General features: G+C 37.2%; 1 protein-coding gene across 1 annotated transcript in view; it reads right to left on the reverse strand.

The window, feature by feature from the left end:
- SPAG16 (sperm associated antigen 16) overlaps positions 1-27,336 on the reverse strand; it is a 351,197-nt gene that overhangs the window by 272,707 nt on the left and 51,154 nt on the right. Inside the window, exon 11 of the mRNA XM_031554276.1 lies at positions 21,046-21,176. Coding sequence (XP_031410136.1) covers positions 21,046-21,176 — 131 coding nt within the window. The remainder of the gene's footprint in view (positions 1-21,045; positions 21,177-27,336) is intronic.

Below are 27,336 nucleotides of genomic sequence, written 5' to 3' on the forward strand. Positions count from 1 at the left end.
GGTGTACTGGTCCTGTCACGTGCAGGGCTGTCAGCCTGCTGCTCTTGTTGTCTCTTGCAATGGGGAAGCCCCAACACGCTGACAATCCTAGGAGATGTTTTGCACCACATCTCTTTACAGAATCCCTTTTTTTAGTGCATACATGTTGTTTGCCTGGCTCATTGCTAGCAGAAGACTGTTAAGTAGCTAACAACTCAAAGAAAGAATAGGTTTTGGGGATTTTTTCCCCCCTGTTCAAACCTTAGTCAAATAGTTCAAATTCCCTCAAAGCAGGCAAAAATAATTACACTTAGCAGCTGGAAAATAAACTGTGAAGATAATTGAATTCCATTTTATTAAACAACATATGAGTGGCATGGATATTATACTTACCTCTATTATAGCACAATAACACGAACCAAAGCCATCAGAAGAACTGCTTCTGCAGTTCTTCCTGTACTGAATGAAATTTAGGTATTAGTTACAGAGTGAGGAGCCATGGAAAGAAAATCACACCAGTTTCTCGAAGTAAATGCACGTAAATCTCACACTTATCAATTTCAGCAATTGAGACATAAAAAGCAAGCTTCAGAAAATTGTAGTTACAGTCCCTGAAGTAGCTGTACATCAGGTTATTTGAACGTATAAGAAATGGTACTGGACACGCAGAGTTTCTCACTCCTTATTTGCCCATTCACAGATGAAATCACCAAAGGTTTGAAAAAGCCATCTAAAACACAGCCATCCAAAACATACTGCTGATTTCAAGCCTGTGAGTGCTTAGTTCTTGATCCTAGAGATGAGATACACTACAGGGAGCCATAAGGAAATTTTCAACATAAGTTAAACTTTAGTGAGGTGTTATTGACTCAAGTGGTGCACAATTCCAGTGTGCTTACAAGAACTATCTGATTTTTGAAAAACAATCTCGATAAGGCCAAGTGAGCACTGTGTCAGAAATCCAGAAAAATGAACACGACATGCTTTTCATCAAAATATATCAATAGATGCCTACAGAAGCAAAAGGTCAGAAACTGCTCAAGTTCTTTAGAATAGGCCACCATTACTTGCTGAACTGTAGTAAATTGTTTCATTTCTTTTAAGTTTTCCATCTGAAAGAAAACCTGTAGAAATTCCAGTATTCAAAAAAAATACAGATGGAGCTTTGAAACATTTCAGTATGAATATGGCCCATATGAAGATGTAAGGAATTTCAGGAGCAAAGGGATTTACAAAGCACTGTGCTCTACGGTATCCATTTCATCACGGAACAAAAACTTCCTTTAGATCCTTCCAATTTTTCTAATGTTCATAATATCTCTAACTCACACAGATTCTCTAGCATCAAATACAAGTGGGATCACAGAGCAATCTTGTTCATTTTTTGCACTTTACACGATCTCTCTTCTCCTTAATCTCAATTTTACACCGCCACTGATTCCTCAAACAAGTGCAACGACAGATAAACAGACACATACAGTCCCATACATCATTCCAAAAATCTCCTTTCCTCCAGGAAATCAAAGTAGTAAGCATGAATTCTGTCAACAGAAATATTTATCATACATAAGTTTATTTCCCTTTCAATTTATTCTATATTATGCTTAACTTATTAGGAAGTTCAGCAAAGACAAGATATGAAACACTAATTCAACTTAAAAGCTTCTAATGACGACACACTGATCCCATATGACCGAAACAGATTTTGTCACACAGGAGCACTGCAGTATGAGCAGAAAGGATGCTTGACTGCCCTCTATTGAGCGCAGTGTTACACCAGATGGGATAGGAGAGATGATTCACTCTACAGCTTGCTTCCAGTCCTGCCGTTTATGCAGCACCATGGCAGAAAGCACTGGCAGGGACTTTATGCCTGCTTTGGAGTAGCTGTAAGATTGCATTGCTTCTGCCCTTACATGCCTCTTTATGCCTCCCTCAGCAGAGAACTACAGCTCAGAGGCAAGCAGGATAGCACTCATCTTTTCACAGAGCAACAGATGGCTTCAGCCTCTCCTGCAGAAGTGAGTACAGAAAGTGAACACAGTCCTGCCATCTCCCACTCCTTGGGAGACTGCTACATTCTTGTCCAAGCAGCATTCTGCCCTACGTACAGTGTGGTAGTAAGGTACTACCTCACTACCAGTGTATAAAATCAAATTGATGATGAAAAGATGATAGCTAACTCAACATTAGCTGTGCCGCTGAGTAGTAGGTCTTCTAATCAAGCTCTATTTCCCAAGAATAAAAGAAATAGAGCAATCCAATACTTGAGCAATATGAAACATATTGTGAATTAAATCAGGACTGCAACTTTATTTTAATGCAATTACTTGCTAACTTAATATCTCTGAATAATTATTGCTCTGGGGCTTTTGCCTGTAACTCAATTAACTCTTCGCATTTTATTCAGCTTGTAACGTACAAAACTATACTATGCTAATGGAGAAACTGCAATTATTTACTTTGTGCATTTCCTGCTGACTGAGGTTATTGTAGCATGCAAGAGATGTCAGCACACGAGAATAAAATACTGACAATAGTGCAGCATATAAAAGACTGCAGTTCCATCATTTGTCATAGAATTTTTGGTTTTTGGCTAAGCAGAAAGGCATTACCTTGTTATGTGAAAGCATGGCACTGCTGAAAGCCCATCCTCAGTTTTAACATGAATTAGAGACTCTTTCAGTGAGAAAGAATTCCAGATACCATTTAATGAAATGCAATAGTCACATTCTTCCTGTTTACTCTCGTGACTGCTGTATAAAAGGCCTATATGACCATGAAGGCAGATTTATAAGAGATTAAACGTTAAGCTCCTTCATTTGTTTAAACGAGTAACAACAATCATGTTGCATTATTTCATATTAACAAGCTATTTAAACAACAGTAACATAAAAAATAGTTAATTAAAGACCATGCTGCCAAGTGCTACAGTACCTTCGTCCAAGTTCTATTAAGGCTGAGCCTTTCAAAGAAGAAAAAAAAAAAACATTAAATGAAACAAGAAGTTTTCACACATTGACTTATTAGTACATGACAATCATACGATATGGTATTTTCTTCAAGTCAAATGAAGCCTGAGATAGCAGCATTGTGAGCTAGTTTGTGAGGACTGGATTGCTCTCAGCAAAGTCACAAGGTTAACAATACACCAACATTCTGGCAATCTACTCCAAACTAATTCACAAGATTTCCTCTGCAATGCTAAGGATGACTGCTGTAGTTTATATTCAGTGGCCTTTAAGAGGCATGTCAATAAAGTGAACTAACCTTACAAGACTTAAAAACCTCCAACCAATAAAGTTAAGAACAAAACAAAAGGAAGCAAAAATTCAGCATGCATTCATAAGAGAACAAGAAATATTTACTCATGAGTGGAAAAAAGGAATACATAAAACTCAAAGGAATCAAAAGGAAAAAGTAAAAGCCATAAAAGTCAAAAGTCAAAGCATGAAAACTTCTTTGTGAAACAGAGAACACAGATTTGAATTTCAAACAGCATGAAGGACCCTTAGCCCAAATAAACTGAATTGCTGCCAGAAGGCTGACTCCTAAACCACAAAATCAGAACTAAAAGAATAGATATTAAAAGCAAGTGAGAAAAAAAAAATCCAAGCTTCGAACTGTTTTTTGTAGCACCTGTTATTAGATTTGAGCTTTTCGTTGTTGTTGCTTTCTTACATTAGATAAAAGGATTCTCACAATCAAACTAAGAGTTACAACGACAAGAAAAAGCAAAAAACAGGCCAGTTCCATGAAACTTTCATCTCATTATTAGAACCACCGACACTAGCATGGTGTGAATTCAGCTCACTACAAATACAATCTGGTATTGAAAGACTTGATTGATTTTAAATGGGAGAACAACTGATTTAGGACTGCATGTTCCCTGCTCACGCTACTTAATGACAGAACAGACTACTTGGCTTTTTAAAGCTGGTGTCCCCATTTCAAAACCAACCAGTGCCTCCTACCTGCACGAACAAGTCTCCAGATAAAAGACTCTGGTGCAGTCATATTTTTAAAGATAGCAATATGAGAGTTCTGGCTAATTTAATAACCATTTTAATGCCTTTACCAAATACTCTTCCCCTCCAAACCAATACTGTTATACTGTCAAGATACCAAGAGAAAACAAGCATAAATCTTTAGGAGGAAAAAAAAAACAGTAGAATTATCTATATAGCTTAATCTATCTTGATAACAGATGCCTTATCACATGATTTTTGTAAGCTTTTTCATTTTCATAGGATAAGATGTTGAGATTTCTCAGCTCCTCTACACCTTTTGTGCCATTTAATTCACAGAGGTTTCTAAAATCCTTGAACATCCAATTTTTATAATGAAAGTGCATTCAATTATCACCCAATCACCTACCACTACTCCATTACTTTCAAATGCAGTAAGAAGTATAAAACACACTATGAGGCTTGTAACAGCACGGAATGAGAACTGTATTAAAGCAGATGTCTTTTGACACAGTAAAAACATACTCCCTGATTGAATATTTCACACTCGGGGTAAAAACTGTCCATCAGTCTTTCCAGGAAAAGAGCAAATTGCTCAGTAAGCAGCAGGTATCTACGACTTCCAGAAGGCTTGGAAACTGAGGCTTTCACTGCAAATTAACGTTTTAAAATCAAGTTTAAAATAGAACTCATTTTTACGACATACTTCTCACCACAGAAAGTTTCTGTTGATGGTACAAGGTGGGTCACATAAAATCTAAGTCAACACAAAGTTAATTCCAGATTTGGTGATAAAAGCTAAATCATAGTTCTAAATTAAAGGAGTATGGAACTCACTGATAGCACCTCAGGAAAGAGTTTCACATTACTTCATTTCAGCAGATGTAGCACAGCTCAAAGGTCTATCTTTTATCTAAAAATTATGGCTTTCAAACTGATAAGCATCCATCCATGTGTGCTCCTAAGTATATAAAAGAAAAATTTTCAAAGGCAAAAAATGACAACAAAGAGCAGTATGAAATGAATGCTGAGGAGCTCAAAAAGCCCAAAAACCACACCCTGTTCCTAACAGTGATAGTTCTTACAGCTGTATTCATCTGTGATCCTTGTTCTCTGCAAAAGCATATCTCAGACCTGGCCTGGCCTCATCAGGAGAGAGAAAGCACATAGTGATAAAGAGTATGTAAAATTAAACTGTTCAAGTTTCTTCCATTCATTCCTCAAGAACTGCAGCTTCCTCCAGAAAGGGCAGATGGAGAAGCAGAAAGAGTCATGAAGAGGTTTCAAGCGATGGAAAAATAATCTGTAGAAGGGCAAAGAGAAAAATCAGTTTTCCCTCAACCTCCACCTAATTTCTACTACGAACATGATTCACAAGGAACTTGTAATCAGGCCAGAAGCCAGATGATTTGCAAAAAAAATTCCCTGAGACACACCACAAAAACCACCCATGTGAAAAACACACCTCAGAACATACATTTTTATAGGCATTCAGTATGAATATAAAAGGAATATAGAACAACTTCAAGACAGACATTTCTTTCCAAGGCTGATGAAGCTGCTTTCCATTGTCTTTCCAAAGATTAACTTAATTCTTCAAAAAGGACACTCATTAATGAGGGTGTCTGCACATCTTCACTGAGTAGTGAAAAATGGGAGACCAACACATGTGCAAGAATATATGTCAACTTTTCTCCTATATGCTTCTTTTAAAAGCACTATATAGATCAGTGTTTTATCAAGCTCCATTCTAAAGTGCTTAAAACATATTCTTTTGAAAACCTGAATCAAAGTACAAACCACCTTTGCAACTGCCACAAAGAAGATTCAGCTAAAAGGTTCAAACTGAAACACAAAGCAGAAGACCAGGAGGACTGATACAGAAGACTCTGAAAGAAAAGAGCAAAAACAAAGAACACAGACTTTAAGAAGACAGAAACTTAAGGATTGTATCAACAACTCAGTCTACTTAAAAGCAACTTTGGAACTGGAAGACTGCTTAGCTTGCAACTGACAAAAGGAAAGTAATTTGTGTTATGGTATGAAGTGGTCATCTTCCTGCAAAGGTGCTGCTTCTATTTCAAAGTTGAAGTAGTCTAGACTCCCAAATTTCCTAAGGATTTTCCCAAGCTAGCCAAGTCCCATTTTCTTGCTCAGGATACCTCCAATATCACTCAGGTTTAATCAGTCAGCTTAGGTTCCAGTTACAAAGACTACCAGATGTGTATGCAGTGGGGGTGGATGATACTCCAAGTGATTTTCTTCCTGTGGGAGTTGTTCCCTTTAGGATTGTTTAGAACTGTTTCCCTCCCTTAAAATTTTTCTAGACCTTAACGTTATCTGAGAATTTTTAACTCTCATGCTTTCTGCAGAAAGGGAAAACAGAATGAGTATAAATGGGTGTTTTATCTTTACCGTGCCTCTTGTGAATTTCAGTCCCTCTTCCATCAACAGATAATGTTTAATCTAGTAAAGTTTGGCATAATTTAAAATAATGCTAGTCTCAAAAGTCTTGCAGATCTCTAGCATTTAGAATGTTTTTCTTCTGGGAACCCATTAATCTTCACAAAAGGGTCTCAAAGGGCCGTATTAATTAGCAGATCCAAGTAATCTACAAAAACTAAAATACAGCCAAATTGCTCCGCATATACTGCCAGCTCATTAAAACACCAACAGCCACAGTTCAACATTAAACAATTCCCATAAGATTTTGAAAAAGCTTACACAAGTACTATATTTAAAATTTGTTTAAATGCTAGGGAAATTTACTATGATCTATGAACACAGTTTTACATAATTAGCCTTGCAGAGCTCAGGTTCTAACGTAAGTTATAACTGCTACTATACAGTAAAGTTACAAAGGTACGTCCATTCCAACAGACTTTGTGCTCCCATTCTCCTGTTTTTCACAAATCATTTCCCTTCATCTGTCCAAGAAGAAAAACGTAGACCCAAAGCTAATTTGCCTGAACATGAATTTCAGTAGCTACCAGAGCTGCTCTGTCTGTCTGTGTTTTACTTCCTACCAAAAATAAAGGTATACAGTAAGTAGTTTACTTCCTATGACAGAACAAATTAATAAAGAATTTTTTTTTAAATGCACCATTTCCTTGTCAGCTCAGTCACAACAGAAATACATTCATAAAATGACTTGCATATCAAGTCCAGGCCTATCATAAACACAGACTAAACATCACACCATGATGCACCTGAAAACTGACAAGGACGGAGAGTTCAAGAAATGATACAAAAGTATGGCAAGAACAAATCCTAAAAGAAAGAGGATATAAATAAGGACAAGCAGCATTCATTTTAAGAATAGGTTGAAAACAATATCCAGGGATTAGAGATGAATTTTAAATACTTAGCACCTACAGTTTAGTTCAGATGGCTCTTCCAAAATCATTCCCCAGGTTACCTACCCAAGCATGACCGTGCCTAACCCAGTTCCACCTTTGTCTCAGGCTCCCCACTACAAGGTCACACAACGCTTCCCTCATTACAAAGTGCAGGCACTAAGAGTAAGCCACCCTTCTTTACAACCTGTCAAAGACAAAACATGTCTTTAAGGAAAAAAAGATGAGTTAAAAACTATGCTTTCAAGTATTTTACTTCTTGAGCTCTGCCTTGACTTCACTCCCTTTAAGGAAAGTATTAATAATACTTTTTGGTCTGCATTTGAACACGTCTTTGGATTGATCCTTTGGGTAAATACCCTCTTAAACTTGAAGAATGGAATTAGAAATAACACATACAGTGCAGACTGTCTCACAGATACCTGAAAAGCACATTTGAGAACCCTGCCATACAGCAAACATAAGGTACACGGTTTGCTATGTGTATAAAAGTGCACTGTTACACCAGCATACAGCACGCAAGGCAAAATAATTTAAATACCTAGAATATACAGCTGTTTTGCTCTGTGCTATAAAAATAGGCAACAAAATGGAGTTGAATGACATTTCCATGCTGTAAATCTGTACATCATTACATAGGAAGTTAAAAGAGCCCGTCCAGAAACCATTAAGTCACAGTTACTGCTTTGTTTTCTGAGGCAAACCAAGTTCCACGCATGTTTAACTGTCAGTACATCAGGATAGTGCTGAAAACTACATATTCCTTTGAAATATTTTTCCCAACGATTCAGAAGCCCCAGGAAGTTATTTTTAGATAAAAAGCTCTCACTGATCTCAGCGGCCATCAATCTTTCTTCATTTACTGTTGTCTTGTTTGTCCTCTCCCTGTGCTGTCTTGCCTTCTGATAGGGAAGAGATCCATTCAAGCACTGTTCATAACAAAGAAGTTGTTTCCTTGTTCCCTAACTCCCTCTGAAGACAGCCAGTGACACCACAGCCAACGCTGTACATGGATGTAATTAAGGATGAAGGAGGCTGCATTAATTAGTTTTTTAAAAATGCTTGAAATTTCGCCAGAAATGCTTGGTTGGGTGAAACAAGGACTACTGGCTTTCTGGTTGATGGCAGCTCTACAATCTTTCAAGTGTTCCCCCAGCTTCTAGTTGCCAGCTGTACAAAAATGCATATATATTACTACAAAAAGGCATTTTTTAAAGTGTTTAAAATAACACTTCAGGAGAACACTGTGGTATTTGGCACCTACTGATCCCTGTAAAATTTTACCAACTGCCTTAAAGAGGTCCTAAAAGCTCATTACAGTTGTTTAGACAGAATTAGGTTTTGTAGCTCAGAAGCACATTCAAACAACAGGTGCAACGGCATAACGACTGTAAAGCACCTCTTAATAGCAATGCAGTGCTCTCAAAACCAAGCAACAACATGACGACAACACTAGCAACAAGGGCATGGATGTAACAAAAGCAACACACTGAACAGAACACCCCAGTTACACTACTGATGAAAACAAAGAGGGAAAGTCCACTCAGCAGCAAAAGATCAAGTCCTAACTCAAACTCTGTAGCTAGAAAATAATCAGCTGTCAGCTATCAAAGAAAATTATTTCTCAAGAAGAAGATAAAATACTCCTACTGGAACGTTCGGGCTGGATGCTTGTGCAGTGGGGAAAGAAACAAAACACTAAGGCTTACTTGAGTTCATGAGTGAAAAGCTTTCCACCTGGTATCACCGCTGGGAGAAAAATCTCCTGTTGCTGTGTATGAGGAAGGAAGGAGCTTTTGCTGGAAGCCAGCTCTTCCAGGAGGAGAAGAGGCCATCTAGGCTGCCCAGGTGTCTACCACAGTAATATCAAAAAGGTTTCCGACTCGAATTTCATGGAGCACTCTCACCTTCATTTGCTACATCTAGGACATGGAATAACTTGTCATGCACTCAGAGACAGAAATTAAAAAGGAATACATGTATCAGCTAAAAACACATCTAAGATACTTTCCTTCATGAGACAAAGTACAAAACTGTTCTTTTCAACTGAAGAAATTAATGCAAAACATTAATAGCAACCCATTTCTGAACTCCGTTTTATAATCTAAACATTAAAAAGCAGACCAAGAACACTACCTGCAGCCACACACACAACCGTGTTCTATAAATTGTAATAAAGCACACATGTTCTGCACAGTTTCTGTTTAAAGCACGTCACTAAAGAGAGATGGATTTATTTTGATGGAAAAACAAACACTTCTCACCAGCACAGAAGCTCAGTCTGGCAATCACCCTGATAATCACCTATTAACTTTCATGGCTACAAACACAACTAAAGAAGGATAATCACAGCCTTAGACTTTCACCTGCGTGACATTTTTGTTTCTCAAATGCAGGTGTCCATGTCCACCACACTGGAAACTGAAGTCTCCATCTTTTTTTATTGTATGTTAGACTTGTAGAGTTGATTTGCTGCAAAATGAAAGAAGGAAATAGCAGGAAATCTGTCTACTGTTCTTACAGCATCCAGCATCAATTAATGTAAAATGAAAATCAAGACGTTCTCTTAATTGATTCAAGAGAAAGAGTTTATGATCTGTTTAACTCTGCAGAAGATCTGTCCTATACTGTTGACTGCAAAATCTTGAACTACATCATTAACTAAATTTAAGACTGAATTAAAAGCTCCACACGTTTTCAGATTTTATCAACATTTACAACTAGGATCACATTTCTTGAATATGCCAGATTTCCCCAAGGCAATCTTGTCATTTTGTTCAAATCTCTACGTGGGAGTTGCTCTCATCTGAAATATGTTCACTTGTTTACTCACCTGCATACAGAGTTTCTGAGAGATGGGTCTGAATTAGACTTTGTGCACAAGTAATATAAGAAGTCTGGCCCTGAAGATGTGCATAATTCCTGAAAATGTCAGCATTAGTATAAGAAAGTATTAGAAAATCATTACTGCCATAGGTCATCTGCACTTTGGAGCTCCCAAAGCCCTAAAAGGGGATTCCTTACTCCTAAGCAGATCCAGACAGAAACTAGTGTTGGCAAGAAACATGAACCGATGTAATCTGATGATGATGCCCAAAAAATTACCTAGTTTTATGCCAGTCATAATTAGCTATAATAGCAGCAATTAAATCCCATTCTGTAAACGAATTCATAAATGTAACTCATCACATTCATGAGTCTTTCGCTTGCTTTTAAGTACTAGAGCACATCCTGAGCTGAAAAAAAAGATAATAAAAAAACAAAAGCATCCATTAGAAACAGCACACAGCCTATTACTCCTTCACAAACAAGTTTTTAAGTGTGTCACCGAACTTCTGGTAGCAGTATCCTAACTCTGAGCTCTGTTACCTCTATCAAGATGCATCCAAACTATCAGCCTAAAATACTCCTGTAGAAATTGGCACTGAGTCAGGAGGTGGCAACCTCCTGAAAAATACTATTTTTAAGAGGCAAATTTTGGTGAAGCACTCCAAATTTAAAGAATTCTGCACTACTTGGTTTTCTGACCAACTGTATTTGGACATTTTATAATGCAATGCTGGAAATTCTCCAAGGAGACAGCTCTGAAAGAATCACACAAACATAGAATGGTTTGGGTTAGAAGGGACATTAAGATCATCTAGTTCCAACCCCCTGCTGTAGGCAGGGACACCTCCCACTAGACCAGGTTGCTCACAGCCCCATTCCAGCCTGGCCTTGAATACTTCCAGGAAGGGGGCATCCACAGCCTCACTGGGCAGCCTGTTCCAGTGTCTCACTATCTCCACAGTAAAGAATTTCTTGATGCCTGGTCTAAATCCCCCCTCTTTCAGTTCAAAGCCACGTCCCCTCATCCTGTCAATACCTGCCCTCATAAAAAGTCCCTCTCCAGCTTTCCTGTAGGTACATTCAGGTATGGGAAGGCTGCAATAAGGTCTCCTCAGAGCCGTTATGTTAATGAAAATTAGAATGAGATAAACGAGGAAGACATCATGTAGAGAACAAGCCAACAGGTGAAATGAACATTTGTAAGTTGATTTCAGCATTTCAAATTAAGCCCAAGGGAATTTACTCCCCCCTTGTACCACTAAAAAAAAATGTTGAAAGATGAACTTGAAACTTCATCTTTCAAACTGAGTTCAACTCCCACTTTTCCTATTAACCTTATCAACAGCTGCACAGCTCACAGCATATCAAATATTGATATTTTCAGAATTTGCCATACAGAAATTACAATGGAATTAAAACAAAAACATCCGCAGCAAAGAAAAAGAAACAATATTTATTTTGTGAGCACAGTCGATATGCATGCCATTACATAAAGAAAGATTGAATGTGAGAACTCACAGGCATACTTGCAAATGGGACAGTAGTGGAAGCGTGCAATAATTCCCATTATTTGCTCAATAAAGAAGTTAAGAAGTCAGCAATTGGCAATCATACCAGACATTTCCACAGCAAGATGCCTTAAATTTCATTTGATTATAATATTGTCTTGAAAGTACAGCTCTGTAATAACATAGTGTATATGCAAGTTCAAGAGAAACAGCACCTGATGAAGACTGCAGAGCCCAAGATACTGAAATTTTAAGGTTGGAGGTGCTTTTTCTGGGCAGCTCAGATAGCTTTGCAGCCCCAAGGCAGTGCTGTCCTCATCTTTTAGGCAGGCACAGCCAGCAAGCATAAAGAAAAGGCAATCCCCCATTATTTTAAACACAGAACTTCATGCATTCTGATCTTGATGAGGGGCATACAAAATTGGCTAAGACCACATATGCTTTTTCATCTCCACTGCCCTGGACAAAATCCTAGAATTCTGTGGCTATGTAGAATAATCCCAACCATTTTATAACATTTGAATATTACTCCATAAAGTACAGTATTTGGAAAAAAAAAACAAAACATATGATGCATCTTAAATGTTAAGCACAAATCACGTGAATGCCCTGAGGGAACACTGCATACCATTCTTGCAATGACTCCATTAGTTCAGCATTGTTAGAGATACTCCTCCTCATTACATTCCCCTTCCATTTCCACAATATCACAATATATTCTGCATACAACAATCCAGTTCTCAGAAATGCCATTCAGCAATACTCCTTCCTTTCCCAGGAAACAAACTTTACATCTTTTTGGCTTCTTTTTAATCTATGTTTCTGCCTCAAATATTCATGAAGTCTTAACACAATTACCTAAAAACTAGTGTTAAAAAAATACATTTTCCAAAGATACATGTTACCTTCCTCGTATGTGGAAATACACTGTCAAATACCAGAAAAATTAAAACTGAAGCCTGGAATCAAAACAAAGGCTCTTAAGTAACTGCTCCCTCCACATTTCTTGACAAAGAATAGTTCTGAATGGATGCTGAAAGCATTATAAAAATGTAAATGAATTTTCAAGTTTCAAAAAAATGTCAGTGCTCGACATTGAGGGGTTTTTGAGTGTGTGTGTGTGTGTGTGTGTGTGTGTGTGTGTTTTTGTTTGTTTGTTTTTGTTTTGTTTTGTTTTGCAGACAGGTATTAGAATCTCCTCAGACACTGAAGTGTAAAGACAGATAGTACTCACCTTTTGGAAATCCTGGACTTCAACGTTTCTATATTCTAAAATAAATTGAGTACTTTTTTTCTAAAAAAACATTTCCACAATGTGGATTCTGTCACACAAATTATTTTTCATGCTCATTAAAGTATTTCCTTTCACTAGCATCTCAACACCTTGTTTACACATCATAAAAAGAAATTCATAAAAGTTATTTTCAAGCAGCACAGCATAGGCTGGCTGTTTCCTGAAGATCAGAAAACAGTTGACCCCATCTATTCAACCCCATTCTTGTCCACAGATTACTAATAAGTAAGGGAATAAAAAGATGATAACCAAAATTTAGAATTACTGACAGTTACCAGGCATGATAGTTTCCAGTCTACAGAGAATATAGAGGAACCTTCATAAAGTTAAGACAATCTTTTTACAGTCATGCCTTTATAATCAAGTACTTTCAGGATTTTCTGCCAAGTCTGCTTCAAAAACTATGAAGGTAACTAATAAAAATACACTTTCCCTCCACTGACCTTCCCTGAAAACGTCCTATTTTCTGATAAAGGTGCTTGTTTGCTAACAAAATTACAGAGCTACCCAGCTCATTTCATGGTATGTCATAAAAGAGCACAATACAACTTCAAATTACTACTGTTATGGTTTCAAGCTGGCCATTAAAGTGATGGTAGAGGCCTTCCCACAGGAGCCATCAATGTGGTCAAAGCTGCAGGCAAAGCTAACGAGAAACAAACTTCTCACAACTGTGGCAGCCAGAAAACTTACAGAGAGGGACAGGAAGGAACTTTCACCAGGTGACTCGAAGAGGCAAATGCAGAGCTAAGGGAAACACATACCTGTCCTCCTATTACTGATGTTAGGTGGGATGATGCTGGGATGGAGGGCTGCTGCCAGCTTTCCCTCCAGTGCTACACCAAGCCCTCGTACAGCTTATTCAAGTGTGATCCGCCCTGTGGTTGCTAATTATTCAGTTTTTCCCTTACCAAACTGCATTACAAGGAGCTAAACTACATCTGACATATTCCTACAAGTACTTCTTCCTCATAAGCTGCATTAAAGCTCTTACAGGGGCATTGTATGATAATGAACAGATTGAAGTCCGTGAAATAATCTCTCTGTTGCGATGGGGTCTAAATGCAGAAAAAAATTAAGAGCTTAATTTCTATAGAAAACAGTGATACTCTGAAATTGAAAGCTAGAGCATTGAGCTGTGTCTCAAAAGACAAATTCAATTTCAGGATCTTCTCCGTACGTAATCTTGCAGGAATTATTCCCCACGAGGATAATACGGCCACACAGAACACTACCGTGGAGATAACAGGGCAGGCAGTCACGTGAGTGCATACACAGATATGCCTTCTTTGTCATCACCGAGCAAAAGAACTAAATTAAACCTGCAAGAGATTAAGCCTGCACAGCTCTCTGCCACCTGGCATTCCATCATTCAGCTTTTGGGTGTCCATCCTGGTACTTGCAGCTGAGTTTGTGAGCAGCTGCAGCTCACTGTCAGCACAGCTCAGGAAGCCACCAGTTGGATGGCACTTGGACTCATTGAGAAAGGACCTTGTTGTCAGTCCGTGCCTGACATCAGTCCACTGGGACAGAGAGGCAGTGGGGGCAATAAGGCAGACACATCATATTCCCCCCAGACCACCGTAAGTGGGGACGTTGATAGGTGTACCCACCACACCTTGTGACTTTGGAGTTCTCATGTTCTTTGGCAGGAGGACAACATTTCCATTTATTTTCAGTGGAAACATCTGCATATCTTCTCATCAGCTTCACAGATAATTCCTTTAGTGAAACTCAAAGAAGTTCCTGCTGTCTGCTCTCCAGACTGCCCCGGTCCCCAGGGTGTCAGCTGCTATGCCTGCTTCTGTGCCACCTGCAAATTGCTGAGAGTGCCCCCGCCCCACCAGCCAAGTCATTAACAAAGATGCCCCCCTAGGGCACACCACCAGTGACTGGCCTTCAGCTAGACCTTGTGCCACTGATCATCACCTCCTGCACACAACCATCCACCCAGATTTCTACCTACCTCACATTCCATATAATACAAATCAGAGCTAGGAAGCAGGAGACTGAGCAATTTGTATGAAGGTGAGACTCGCTTTCCTCATCTTTGATAAAAATCTTTTATGTCTGAATTGAAAGAATAATTAAAGCTTTGGTTTTGGAGAACAGTAACAGAAAAGAGATACCTGCAGTTCTAATAAAAAAGTAAACTTGCATAACATCTTTAAAAGGTTCAACATTACAGACTACTTACATGGATGCAGATTTGTTTCAGCAGTATGTCTAAGGCCTGAAAAGTGTCTTTTTTCCTGAAGTTACTTTCAGATAGGTGCTTTTTTTTTTTGTCTCAGCCAAATTATAGAAATATTTTTCATGTGTTAACATGAAAGAGATTACATGCTGAGACAGTCAGTCCCAGAAAAAGATATACCACCAGACCAGTTTGGTAAGAAAAATTCCATTCTAGAGCTAACTCTTAGTCATCAGAAATTAAGCTCTGAAATTCACACTTGGGGAAAGAAAAGACAATATTTAAATTTATAGAGTTGTGGGTCGTAAATATGAAGCATATACTGTAAGAAATAATAAGATACTAAGCAAACTGAACAGAAAAAGAAGGTTAAGTTCTGAATTGCTGACATGGCAAGGTGAGGAACCCAAGACACACCCCATAGTTATCATGGGCCAAGACTTCAAAGCCCGCTGTGCTTAAGCTAAACACCTGCACCAGCTAGCACTGTACAGCAGGTACCTCTAAAATCAGGTATAATTTCCATAGGAAAATTAAGCAGCAACTAACGCTGCTAAGGCAAATCTCCAGTTCTCTGTGTCAACTCATGCAAGAAATCAGCACGTGACGGCGCAATTAACCAATGCTGTTAATGGAAAAATGTAATTTTAAAAAAAATCACTCCGTAATGCTCTGGGGAGTCAGCTTCCTAAATTTTCCCTCTTTGATAAGGAATTCCACCCCATGAATTCTGAACTCCCTTTTTCTAGCTTGTGAGCTCTCAGGACGCAATACGATTCATATGACTGATCACCCCTTGGCAGATGGACGCCGTACCTTGCCTGGCATCACACAGACACAGAAGAAAATGACATTACTTCACCAGCTGTACAAAAACACAGAGATGGAAACAAATGGTTGGAATACAGGAAAAAGGGAGACAACATTCATCAGTCTGACAGGCAGCAGTCTCAACAAAGCTACCCAATCAAGCTACCCAACATCAGAAGCATAAGGCATCACAAAGAAGAAAATCAAGGAGAAGGACATCTTGAAATGTTAATATGGAACTCTCTCCAATTGGGACAGGTAGTAGAAGAAAAACTGTCAAGTCGTTTGCTTACAAACTGATCTATACTACTTCCATTACCTCGCTCATACCCAACAAATGTTAACAGCCTGCTTCTTCCATCTTTGTCTGGAAATGAAATTGAAAAACGGAGTGCCTAAAAGAGACTTAAAGCAGGACACTGACTGAAACGAGTGGCATAGTTCTATAAACGACTGCAGAATACTCTCTCCATCAGATTGAAACTCTAAAGAAAAAAACACCAACCTGCACCACTGTATTCTACAGCAAACTTCAGATGAAGTTCAAAAGGAAATTCCTCATGTTAACACTAAGTATCCTTTCAGCAAAGGTCATTCCTCTGTATGCGTAAGTACATCTGTGTACCAATGCATAGGTATTTACACAAAGGAGGAAAAAAGTAGTAGAGGAGTTAAAAGGGAAAGGATACAGAGGTATGCAGTTTTGTTCAATCTCACCTCTGTAACCATGCACGAGGCACTACAAGACTAACTTCAATTTCAATTTTTGAATAAGCCTCATAAAATCACCTACACATTTTATGCTGCAAGTCAATTTGCATGGTTCCCAAGGAGATAAGTTTTAATAATCTCATCTGGAATCCACTGATAAAAAAAAAAAAAAATGAGGAAAACTAGCATAATAAGATATAATGATGAATTAGCCCCTATAGAAAACTTATCTTTTACTGGGTCCATCAGGAAAGCCTAGATAATCACCAAACATTTTGCATTTGCTTTTCTTCATACTTATCTCCAGTTTTGTATTTTACTGTGCCCAGGCAGAATGGTTTTGATGTTCTATCTTTTTCCTTTACAATATACTGAACAGGAATAAAAGACGTGGGAACATTAAGTTACTTGTAAACAAGAATATACATTTTCCATTTGTACAGGCATACACTGAAGTTATTAGGTCATACGCTTTATGAGTTTTACCTACAATCAAAAGGCATTTTTAGAACAATTGCCACATCAAATAAGCTTTGAGTGGAGAGCTGCAATCTATGTACATAATGCATGGGCAGGAAGGAGATGGGAAAGGAGAAGGCGTCTTAAAAATTTAACAAAAAAGAAAGAAAAGGCAATGGAGCCTTCACTTGTCATTCTGCTTGAGTTAAAGGTATTAAAAAAGGTCAAAAGTAAATACCAAATATCCAATATTTTCACAACATCCATTTGCTGATGTAAGATTTGAACAAACAAAAAACAAGAGAAACAGGAGTTTTTTTTCTAACTACAAAACATATTAAATTACATGCAAAGTACAGCATTGCACTGATCTCAAACTCATGCCAATACTGCTGTTTTTTCAGCTGCACTTCAGATAAGCATCTGTCCAACATAATACATGCTATTTTTCTATTTTCTGACACAGTACTAATCACTAAAAATGCACTAAATAATATTTGTACAGGCATCTCTCTTCTTCCAAGTAAAGACAAAGTAAACTGTGACAGACGTACCACACAGAGTGACACAGAAGTATCTTTCTTGTTAAGACATCCAAACCCCTTGGGAGGCAGACGGCAAATAAAGAGAAAATGGACAGTAAGCAAGAAGATTTAGAAGATCATTTATGCATTATAGATCTTACAGCCTTTCTTGCATAGTAAGATTTACTAGGATACTTGCAAGGACACTAGAGAAATGTGAGCTTAATGCAGAAGAGTGTCTGTGTGAAGATTTGAGAAGTAGGAAACATTCCGTTTGGCGAAAAGCCAACATGATTTCCCAAGAGATTTTTTTTCCCTACCCAAGGGAAGATGCTAAATGAAGGTCTTAAAGCATCAGCTTTAAGGCATGTAAAAAGTCTGAATTTGGATTTGCTGGAGCTGTATTTTCTATTAATACATACACAAAACAGATTCTGTTCTATCTTTATTAGACATTGCTTCTGGTAAGAAAAACCTAAATCCAAAAAGCAAATCTGGTCTCTTCCTAAGTCAACAGGATGTCTTCTATTTATCCTATCAACTACAAGAAACAGTTCTCATTCAGTAGCTATTGGTTTCTCTATCTTCTGTCTGTAAAAAGACAGTCATCATTACTTTCAGTTTAGTGGAAGTTGAGTATTTTTTCTTCAAACACACCGTTTTCATTTAATTCCCCATACAGATAATTTAATCCAAGTCATTTTCCCAGAAAAAAACCCCACGATTTATGCATTTCGTAACAGCTGGGACTTCTGAGGAAAGTCAGTACCAGGACCAAATAGCTGCTCCATCAAACTAAAAGCAATCACTAAAGCTCTGTGTGCAATAGCTGTACGCCTCAAGATTCCATAGCATGTAATAAGGTATGGGGTCCATTTGAAACTTTTCCCAAAACTCAAGTATTTGCAACCTCTCTCCCCCATTTAAATCCTTCACCATTTGCTGCCAGTGGAGTACTAGAAGTGTCCTTTCCTTCAACATAAAGGTCTGTTTTCTTGAAACACACAGGAACGCTGAGTGCTTGACTCCTCAAACAGTGAAGGGTGTTAAAAATACTCCAGAGGAGACACTGTCAAAAATGACCCACTGATACAATCCACAATACCATGTTCAGCATTAGCAAAACAAGAAAAAAAGTCTGTCCAGTCACAAAGATTGAATTAAAGTAATGATATACAGACAAGAAAAGCTTTTTAATTAAAACAGCTTGGAGTCTCGAATGTTGTTTTTTCATAGTTAAACATGTAGAAACTGCAATCCATTATGTTCATTAAGAGATTTCTAAGCAAATGAGAGATTCAGTTACAGTCTGTGTTTATAATGCTTACATTTTTGCAAGAACATTTTAACATTCTTCTTTGCTTTTTCTGCTTTTACATTATGTTTTCAGAGAAGCAATTCAAATTATTTTAGAGCTCTATTCAGCCCTCACTTTCCTTAAAGCACTGCCTTCTGATGAAGCTCAAGATCATATTGTCAGTATGTGAAATTAAATAAATGCTCCTAAATTGTCGTCTTGTTTTTTTTTTTTCCTTTCTAATTTAGTTGCTGTTTCTTGAAGCAAGTTGTTAAAGAGTTTCCAAATAAGTCTAAAGACATCCAAATTATTTTTAACTAGTAAATTAGTGGTATTGTATCCTCGAGGTATGATATCCATTTACTAACTGTGGAAAGTACTCAGAATTTCTAGTACATACAACCATCTCTTCTAGCAGTAACTAGAAACACTGGATATAAACATCTAGAATAATTCTTTCAGCAACATATAGAAGATATCATTCAAAACAGATAAGAGATGCAAAGAATATTCTTACATGAACACACATTACACTCACCTGTTCAAGTACACAGTAACTGCAAAATTTAGGTAGAAGTGTCCTTCCTTGATGAGCTTTGGAGCAATCGCTACTCAAAATTACACACTACGTATTTTAATACAAGTAATTTGCAATACAATTTAAAAGTAGTTTATAATAAATCTCACTTTCTACTGTAGGTAAAAGGAAACTTTTGACAAATATTAACATGGAAACTATTACACTGGTGCCTCTTGCATAAGTCTTGGGATAAAACAACTGGAAAGACTATGTTTTAATCTTTATTCCACCTGACTCACTGAAAATCCTGCAAGAGTGGAAGGCTTTCCTTCTCTGTCAGTCTGGGTTTTTTTCCCCCGACCAGTACACCATTGTTGCACTAACTGCTTTTTGATAAGCCTACTAACTCAATAACATTTCAGGCAGATTTGATACAGTCTCATCAAAGTAGCGATGCTGATTTCTTTCCCAGTTGGCCTCATATGACTATACAATACAGGAGAAAATTATTCAAAATATTACCTTAAGCATTTGAGGTTAGGAATTAGCCAGATGGAAAGCCAGAATCAAGTATTTGAGAGACTAAGGAGGAACCCTGTCAAGCTAAAATAAAGCAGTAAGAAATATGGGCAGCCAACTTAAAGTCTGTGAGCTTTGCACTACAGTTATTAAACATACAAAGATTGTTTCCCATTTCACAGACAAGATTTACCTGACGCTCACCTATCCCAAAAACCACTGCTTAAATAATGAAATAATCTTATTCCTTCACAACACTGACATTTGCACAAGTCAGTCAACTGCCAAGATTTTACCCTGCACGAGAATTGCCCGCACTTTTAAGCTTTTAAAGCATAGCTAAATTGGATTATGTTTCTTACATACAACAGGAAATTAAGCAACAAAAATTAACTCCAGGAATACTGTTGTTTTGGGGGATTGTTTTTGTTGTTGTTGTTGTTGTTGTTTTTTTAAAACAGGGGCACCCTTAGCAGCTGGAGTGCAGTAAGAAAAGTACCATGCTACATGAAATTACTTGAAAGATAAAAATAATGATGATTTTAATCTCTTTTTTAAAATCATTAACTAGACTATTTGGAACCATCACACTAGTGCTAACTTTTTTTTTTTCCTCTGCCTGTAGCTAGCAAGCCCTGAAATGTCATTGCTTACAGGCTATTGCACATTCTAATTTAAATTTAAACTATTCTGATTTTTGACCCAAGGGAATAAGCTGTAACCAAATACAAATAGCAAAAATACTCAGCATTTTAGTTCAGCATTCTGGAACTAGACTATACAGACATCTGCGTTCTCCGCTTTTACATCTGCTAACTGAATCCCACCTTTCTTACAAAGATGAATCTCAATCTGTAAACAGTTCTCTCATATGTTTTCCTGTATTTACGCTCCCACTAAATTTCATCAACATTTTCTCCACTTCCATATTCTTCAGAGAATCTTCCCCTGACTGGGGCAGTTGGTTTCTCAAAATTCAAAATTTATGTTAAATTAAAGCTTCTGAATGATCTGTTGAAAAAATAAGACTCAACATGTACTTAACAATAAAATAAATGTACTGTTAATGGCTCCTACCAGCTCACTGCTGAGACGTGCAGTTTTAAAGTTTTTTCCAGTTTATACGCTCCATGTTTCAGGAGTCGACTGTACTCTTTGGCATGAGCAAGGTATGAGTCCACTTGAGTGTCAGCAGGGAACTCCGAATCCTAAAGGAAAAAAATAGATATTTCATTTTCAGAAAAGTTGCAGGAGTTCATGCAATATACTACTTGAATTTTAAAAGTACAATTTTTCCCCTCTGCTCAATTTTTATCAATTATTAAATCACTGTTGTCCTGACTTTATCCTGATATATATTGTTAAAGATGAATACAGGCATATCTGGAAGACTGGTGCCTGCAGTAAACCATTGCGTTTTATGAGATTTATTAATTTGTTCTTATAAAATTATATTGCTAGGAATTAACGTCTAGACAGTTACATTAATACAACATTGCTCTAGGAAGAGATCAACCGTCAATATTAATCATAATTTGTAACCAAATATAAACAGTGAACTTACATTTGTTATAAGAACATAGAAGTTCATTGTTCATACTAGCAAAACTCCTCCCACCAATACTCCAAAAAAAGTATTTCAGAGTAGCAGCTATGGGAAAGATGCAGCTCTGCAGATTGGATGTTCTGAGATAAAGTTTTAAGTGGCAAATAAAATTCCGCTGGAATTTGAACTCACAACTGAGTCTGTAATGATGCAAGTTTAAGTAACAATCTTGGCTGATGTTTTTATCATAAGTACATCATACTAAAAGAACACAAAAATCCATCTAAGAAAATCATTTCTGTGCAATTCATCATCTCTGCGTTCATGAAGTATTTGGTGGTAGGCAGTCAAAAGTTAATACCAATCAGATTTCAAGTAAATTAATTATTATTCCTTAAACAGAAAAAAGTTTAGCGAGTCCAAAACTACCAATGTAAGATGCAGTGCTCTATCTATCCTGCACTGTACCACCTCATGATCAACAGTTAACTTTTAGTTGACTTTCGTTTTGACAGCTAGAAAGCTCCTTCAACTAACTTAGAATGGATGAACTTCCCTCTCATTTTCCAAATTACTCAATTTATATTTCTTTCACTTTACATTACATGTATCTCCTAAGCAGATATGGAAAGAGTAAAGTCCAGCCTTTTATTGGCCTCTCCAAAGCAGCAACACAGTGAGACAGCACCTGCACTGAATCTGGCCCTTATAAGATCCCATTACAGACCTGAAGCCAAGTCTGCTCTTCAAAGTTCTTGTTCAGTCATCATAAAATACAGAAAAAGATCTATCATATAGGCTGTGCAAGAAGGTCTCTGTCCTAGAAATCTGTGGCTTCAAGTGAAGATTTTTTTTTATTCAAATGAAACTAATTATACATTAGATATGAATTTAGAATGAAACCTGAAGCTAATTTCCCCTACAAGACATCCAAAGAGTATGGCACACGTACTTATTTCATTTCGTAATAGTGACAAACAGTACATAAAACATTTTCATCAATAGGTAACAGAAGGTAAAAAAAAAAATCAGATGCTGATTGCAGTGGATGGCACAGCAAAGATACTTGGATAACATGTTTAAGATACACTATAGGACTGGATTTATACAAAGATCCACATCCTTCAGACCTATTTGTAGCAGACATAAGAATACTAGAAACTGAACACTAAAGAGAATATTTTAAAGGGAATACTATAAAAGCTGGTGTCATGACTGACTCTGCCAGGTAATAGGGATTGAGAAAGAATGAACAGCCTTTCTTTCTGACAGCCAAGTCAAAGAAACAGACATGAGATGGCTGGACATCTACATTTGTCAAGTACAAACAGCTTGAAATAACCATTCAGGACTTCAGGCAGGTAAACTGCATACAGCAGTATTTGAAACTCATAACATCCCTGCAAAAGAGAACTGATATTACATTGTGACAGAGAATCTTTTTCAAAACTAGCTACTATGTATCAATCATTATCTGAATATGAAGTCTTTTACTGCATTTGAGCATCAGCTTAACCATGTGCTTTTAAGTAACTTGAATGAATTCTTCACACCAAAAGAAAAAAATGTATTACTCCAGAACTGAGCGGAAGACACATCTTCTGTATTCTTCAAAACACATTTTTCTTGCAACTGCAAAGCCAATAAAACAAGTTACATATAAACATACCCTTAATCCTTACAGGTTGACTTTCAATCAGTGCGTATTTTTTAGGATCACAGTAAATTTATTACCAACTCCAATTAACCCAACTAAACAGATTTATTAAAAACAGATTGTCATTAAAGACCGTAAGGAGGATAACAGCACACAATACATTTAAGAAATCCACCAGTCATTCCAAGATGACTTACAAAGGCTACAGTTTTCTAACAACTTGTAATCCTTGCTGTTTGCAGCATTTTCAGGACATCCTGCTGGTAGAAACTTAAAAAGAATAAAGTTATTGTATTATTTAAAATGCCCACAACAAAGATTAAGAACGAGATAAAATCTACACATTTTAATCTGAAAAGGTGCACACACAGTAGGATATCCACTTTGTTGTTGTTTGTACTTGATGGCAACGCTTAATTTAAAGGAATAAGCACGCATGTGATTTTCAAAATTACAGACTATCGAGAGAATACCATTCTGTTTCTCACTTCAGAAGCTTTGTACACTACGCGTCCTGCAAGGATGCTATAACCCTGAATCAAACTCTTTAAATGAATATCAGAATTACTATTAATGTTAACTAATGCCATTACTAATCAGTGCCAGTGTAACTATTACAGATGAGACCAGAAGGTATTTTTCAGCAGCCCACGGCTTCAATCTTACAAATAAGCTCAATAAAATCTGTCTAAAATCCAGTGGCGTTTGTTTGTTTTGTATTGCTTTTTCAAGCTCGACTATTAAAAAAGACTGAGTGTGACAAAAGCTTTAAATGCTCAGCGCCTCACATACTTGATCACAAACATTGATGTAAGTTTCATCCCACCTAAACCACATTTATGTTTTCCCAGCAAAGCTAAGAAGCTACATACTTAATTTTGGTCACGTGAAAACTTCTCTATTATTTTCTGTGCTATTTTGGGGTAAGGTTCTACAGGTATGTTCAACTTTAGCTTCAGGTAGCCTTAATGATGCTCAGCTATTCCATTCCCAGAACAATAGGTTCCATTTCTGCAGAATGGCATGGACTGCCAACGGTGAGAAACTCAGGGTGTTGGTCTCACTTTTCTTCTGAGTGAAAAGCAAGGCAGAAACAAGGGAGATTCTGCAGAGTAGATGACCAAAACCATCCTTCTTGTCTTAACTCAGACATCAACAAGGCACCTGTATCTTGTACTGAGGTGTTAACTGAACACTCACACCCCGAACCACCCACTTCACACAGATTAGCCATCTAAATGTAGTTTCCTATACTTGCACTTGTTTTTAAAAGACGTTCTAAGTAACAAAGAGTAGCCAAGAAAGAATTGCAAACATACTCTGAAAAGCACTGGGATCTCAGAGGATTTAGACAGAGCACAATTTTAAATGTTTACACACACTATTTGTACATTGCTTAGTCAAATGAAGGTACATATCCACTTCTGAGTTCTTCCTGTGAGAGTGGATTGTATGCTTTTAAAAGCAACAATGCAAATACTTTAAGGAAAACCAACCTCCAATTAGTACCAAAATAATCAAGATTCTATTTGAAACTTAAGTAGGATAACAGAAATAAGATTTCTTTATATGTCGTGTATAATGACAACTGGGGAAAGAAAAATTAAACAAGGTAGGGATAAGAAAAACAGAAACATTCAAAATTAGAAAAAAATACATAAAGCTTCCAAAACCACTTTAATCTTGAATTGCCATTCCAGAAGAAAATAATACATTTGTGGCTAAAATTATGTTTTTACAGAAATACAAGTCAAGTTCTGCTTACATTTCAGGCATAATATTCCTGCAGGTCTCTGAAGCCAGTCCCAAACACTGTCCAAATTTGGGAGTAGTTGAGTCTACAGTACTTACTATACAAAGGCTAACAAGTGAAGAGGATTAACTAAAAATCAGGATACTCCAAACCTGTGCCACTGCCTTTGTGCAAATCTAAGAAGCTGTATGTGCTTGTTGTTTCAGAAACGCTACCCTTCAAGAACTACAAATTTGCACAACCAGAATAACAACATTAAGAAAGCTGAGAACAACTTAGCTATTTCACTCCCTTTCAGCAACTCAGACTAAAAATTAGTTAACAATCAGATTTATTCATTTCAGAGCAAACTGATACTATGAAAGTCAAAACTAAGGTATTCTGAATAAAAGTGACTGAAAAAGTCTTACTTTTTTCAGTAGAAAAAAAATAGATACTGCTTCAGGAAATACTGCCGTGAATTACTGCTGCAAAATTCACAAATACAGTTAAAAAGAGGATAATATGAAATATTAGCATTTCTTTCATTCTTCACAGAAAACAAGTCAATAAAGTATTTACCCTAATTTTCCTCATCTACAAAGCAATAAAGCCCTCTGCATTTATTTCTGAAACTGTAGTTTTGACCTCCTGTGCTGTGATGATCTTTTATTTTACTAGAACATGAGATTCAGACTCAGTTGTAGAGATAATCCATGAACCACGGGATCACTTGCCATGGCCAGGTGAAGCACTGATTCAAGTGCTCCCCAGAACACAGCAGTGGAAGCCAATAAAAACATACTGAGATTGTTGCTGCTACGCATTGGCTTTTGTTCACTCTTGTATCTGCTATGAAATAGACAGTAGCACTACAAAAACATGAATGTAGCAACATGAAAAGCTATTAAGGTGTTCTCTTACATCACCACAAAAGGGAAAGTAATGCATTTCTTGCCTGTGAAATTAAACATCCTGTTACTTCATGAAAGGCAAGGAACACGACATTCAAAATAGTGTGCTAGAAAGAATCTCTGTGAACTATAATTCTGAATGCTCAGTCACTGACAACAGCAGAAGCAAATGGTTGTACCTGCCCAGACTGACAATTAGAACCTGCACCACCTTTAGATAACAAAGTTACAGGTGAAACAGACTGCTAGCCACTGATAAAAAGCAGCCACGACATCCACTTCATTTACACGTAGTATTTCCATGGCTGTCAAAAATACTAACAGGAAAGAGTAAACACCATCAACTACTTTTGTCCTGAAGGCAGAGGGAAGGCATCCAAATGGTAGATCCTCAGCAAAGGCAATAATGCAAACACATCCATACCCCCACGTAATGATGGATCCAGTACTCATGATTTACCTGGAGAGCTCCACAGAAACCAGAGTTACATGAACTTGAAGAAGCATTCCCTGCTTTGATACCTCACAGATTGATACACAAAAACAAATCCCAATAGCAGAATATCCTCTTTTTTTTTTTACCTTCCAAGTAAGAACCTAAACTTTGAGTATGTGAGAAGATAGTGATTTATTGCAAACCAAGCTGAAATTCTCTACAGGAGCTTACAAACCAAGCTTTGTCTCAGGAGTCTCAGACCATTAGCTCTCCCTGATAAGGTACAAATCTTGCCTTGATGGGAATCGTTATGCAATTCAGACAATTCACCCTTAAAGCTCCTTTCTTCTCTTGAATTTTTAAGTGAAGACTACACTATTATGATGGCACAGGACATAAACTTATTTCTAGGTTTCAGTTCTTTTGAATGATTCAAAACAGTGCCTATTAGTCTTTCCTGCAATGAAAACTCCTATACTCCACTCTGCTCTGAGTTCTTTGCTTTAGTGCAATTTTCAGTTTCATTCAAAAAGACTGAAATGTTAAGCAGGTATCTACTGAATTAGTATTAATTGCTTTGCAGCAGTACTAACAGAAGATTTATATAAAATACCGTCAACCAGAATTATTCCATCTTACTCATGTTTTCTGTAACTGAAGGAATAGCACATCTAGCAGATTGTAACACAATTCTGAAGATACTTCGTGCACCCAACGAGCAGAATGCCACCAGCAAAATATTCAGTACTCTGTGTTGCCTGATAGTTTACTCTGAAACAACTCAATTCAGAAAGTGCCAATGTCCATACTGAGTGTACTACAAGTTTATACCTCATTTTACTATATTAATCATGACTACAATTATATCACAAACATCTGAAATACAAAGAAAAGAAGTTGAAAGCAGTAGCAGGAGAGCACAGTAAAACTTTTACTGCATACTACATCTTGCCTAGCTTGCTAATAAAAAACAAAAAATCACCTACAGAGGCTGTGGCAACATAAATCCCCTTTGTTCAGTATATAACTGACAGCTCATCTTTTTGGTGGGGTTTTTGTGTGTGTGTTTTTTTTTTTTTAAAA

This window comes from Meleagris gallopavo, chromosome 7 (assembly GCF_000146605.3).
Source record: "Meleagris gallopavo isolate NT-WF06-2002-E0010 breed Aviagen turkey brand Nicholas breeding stock chromosome 7, Turkey_5.1, whole genome shotgun sequence".
Taxonomy (NCBI): domain Eukaryota; kingdom Metazoa; phylum Chordata; class Aves; order Galliformes; family Phasianidae; genus Meleagris; species Meleagris gallopavo.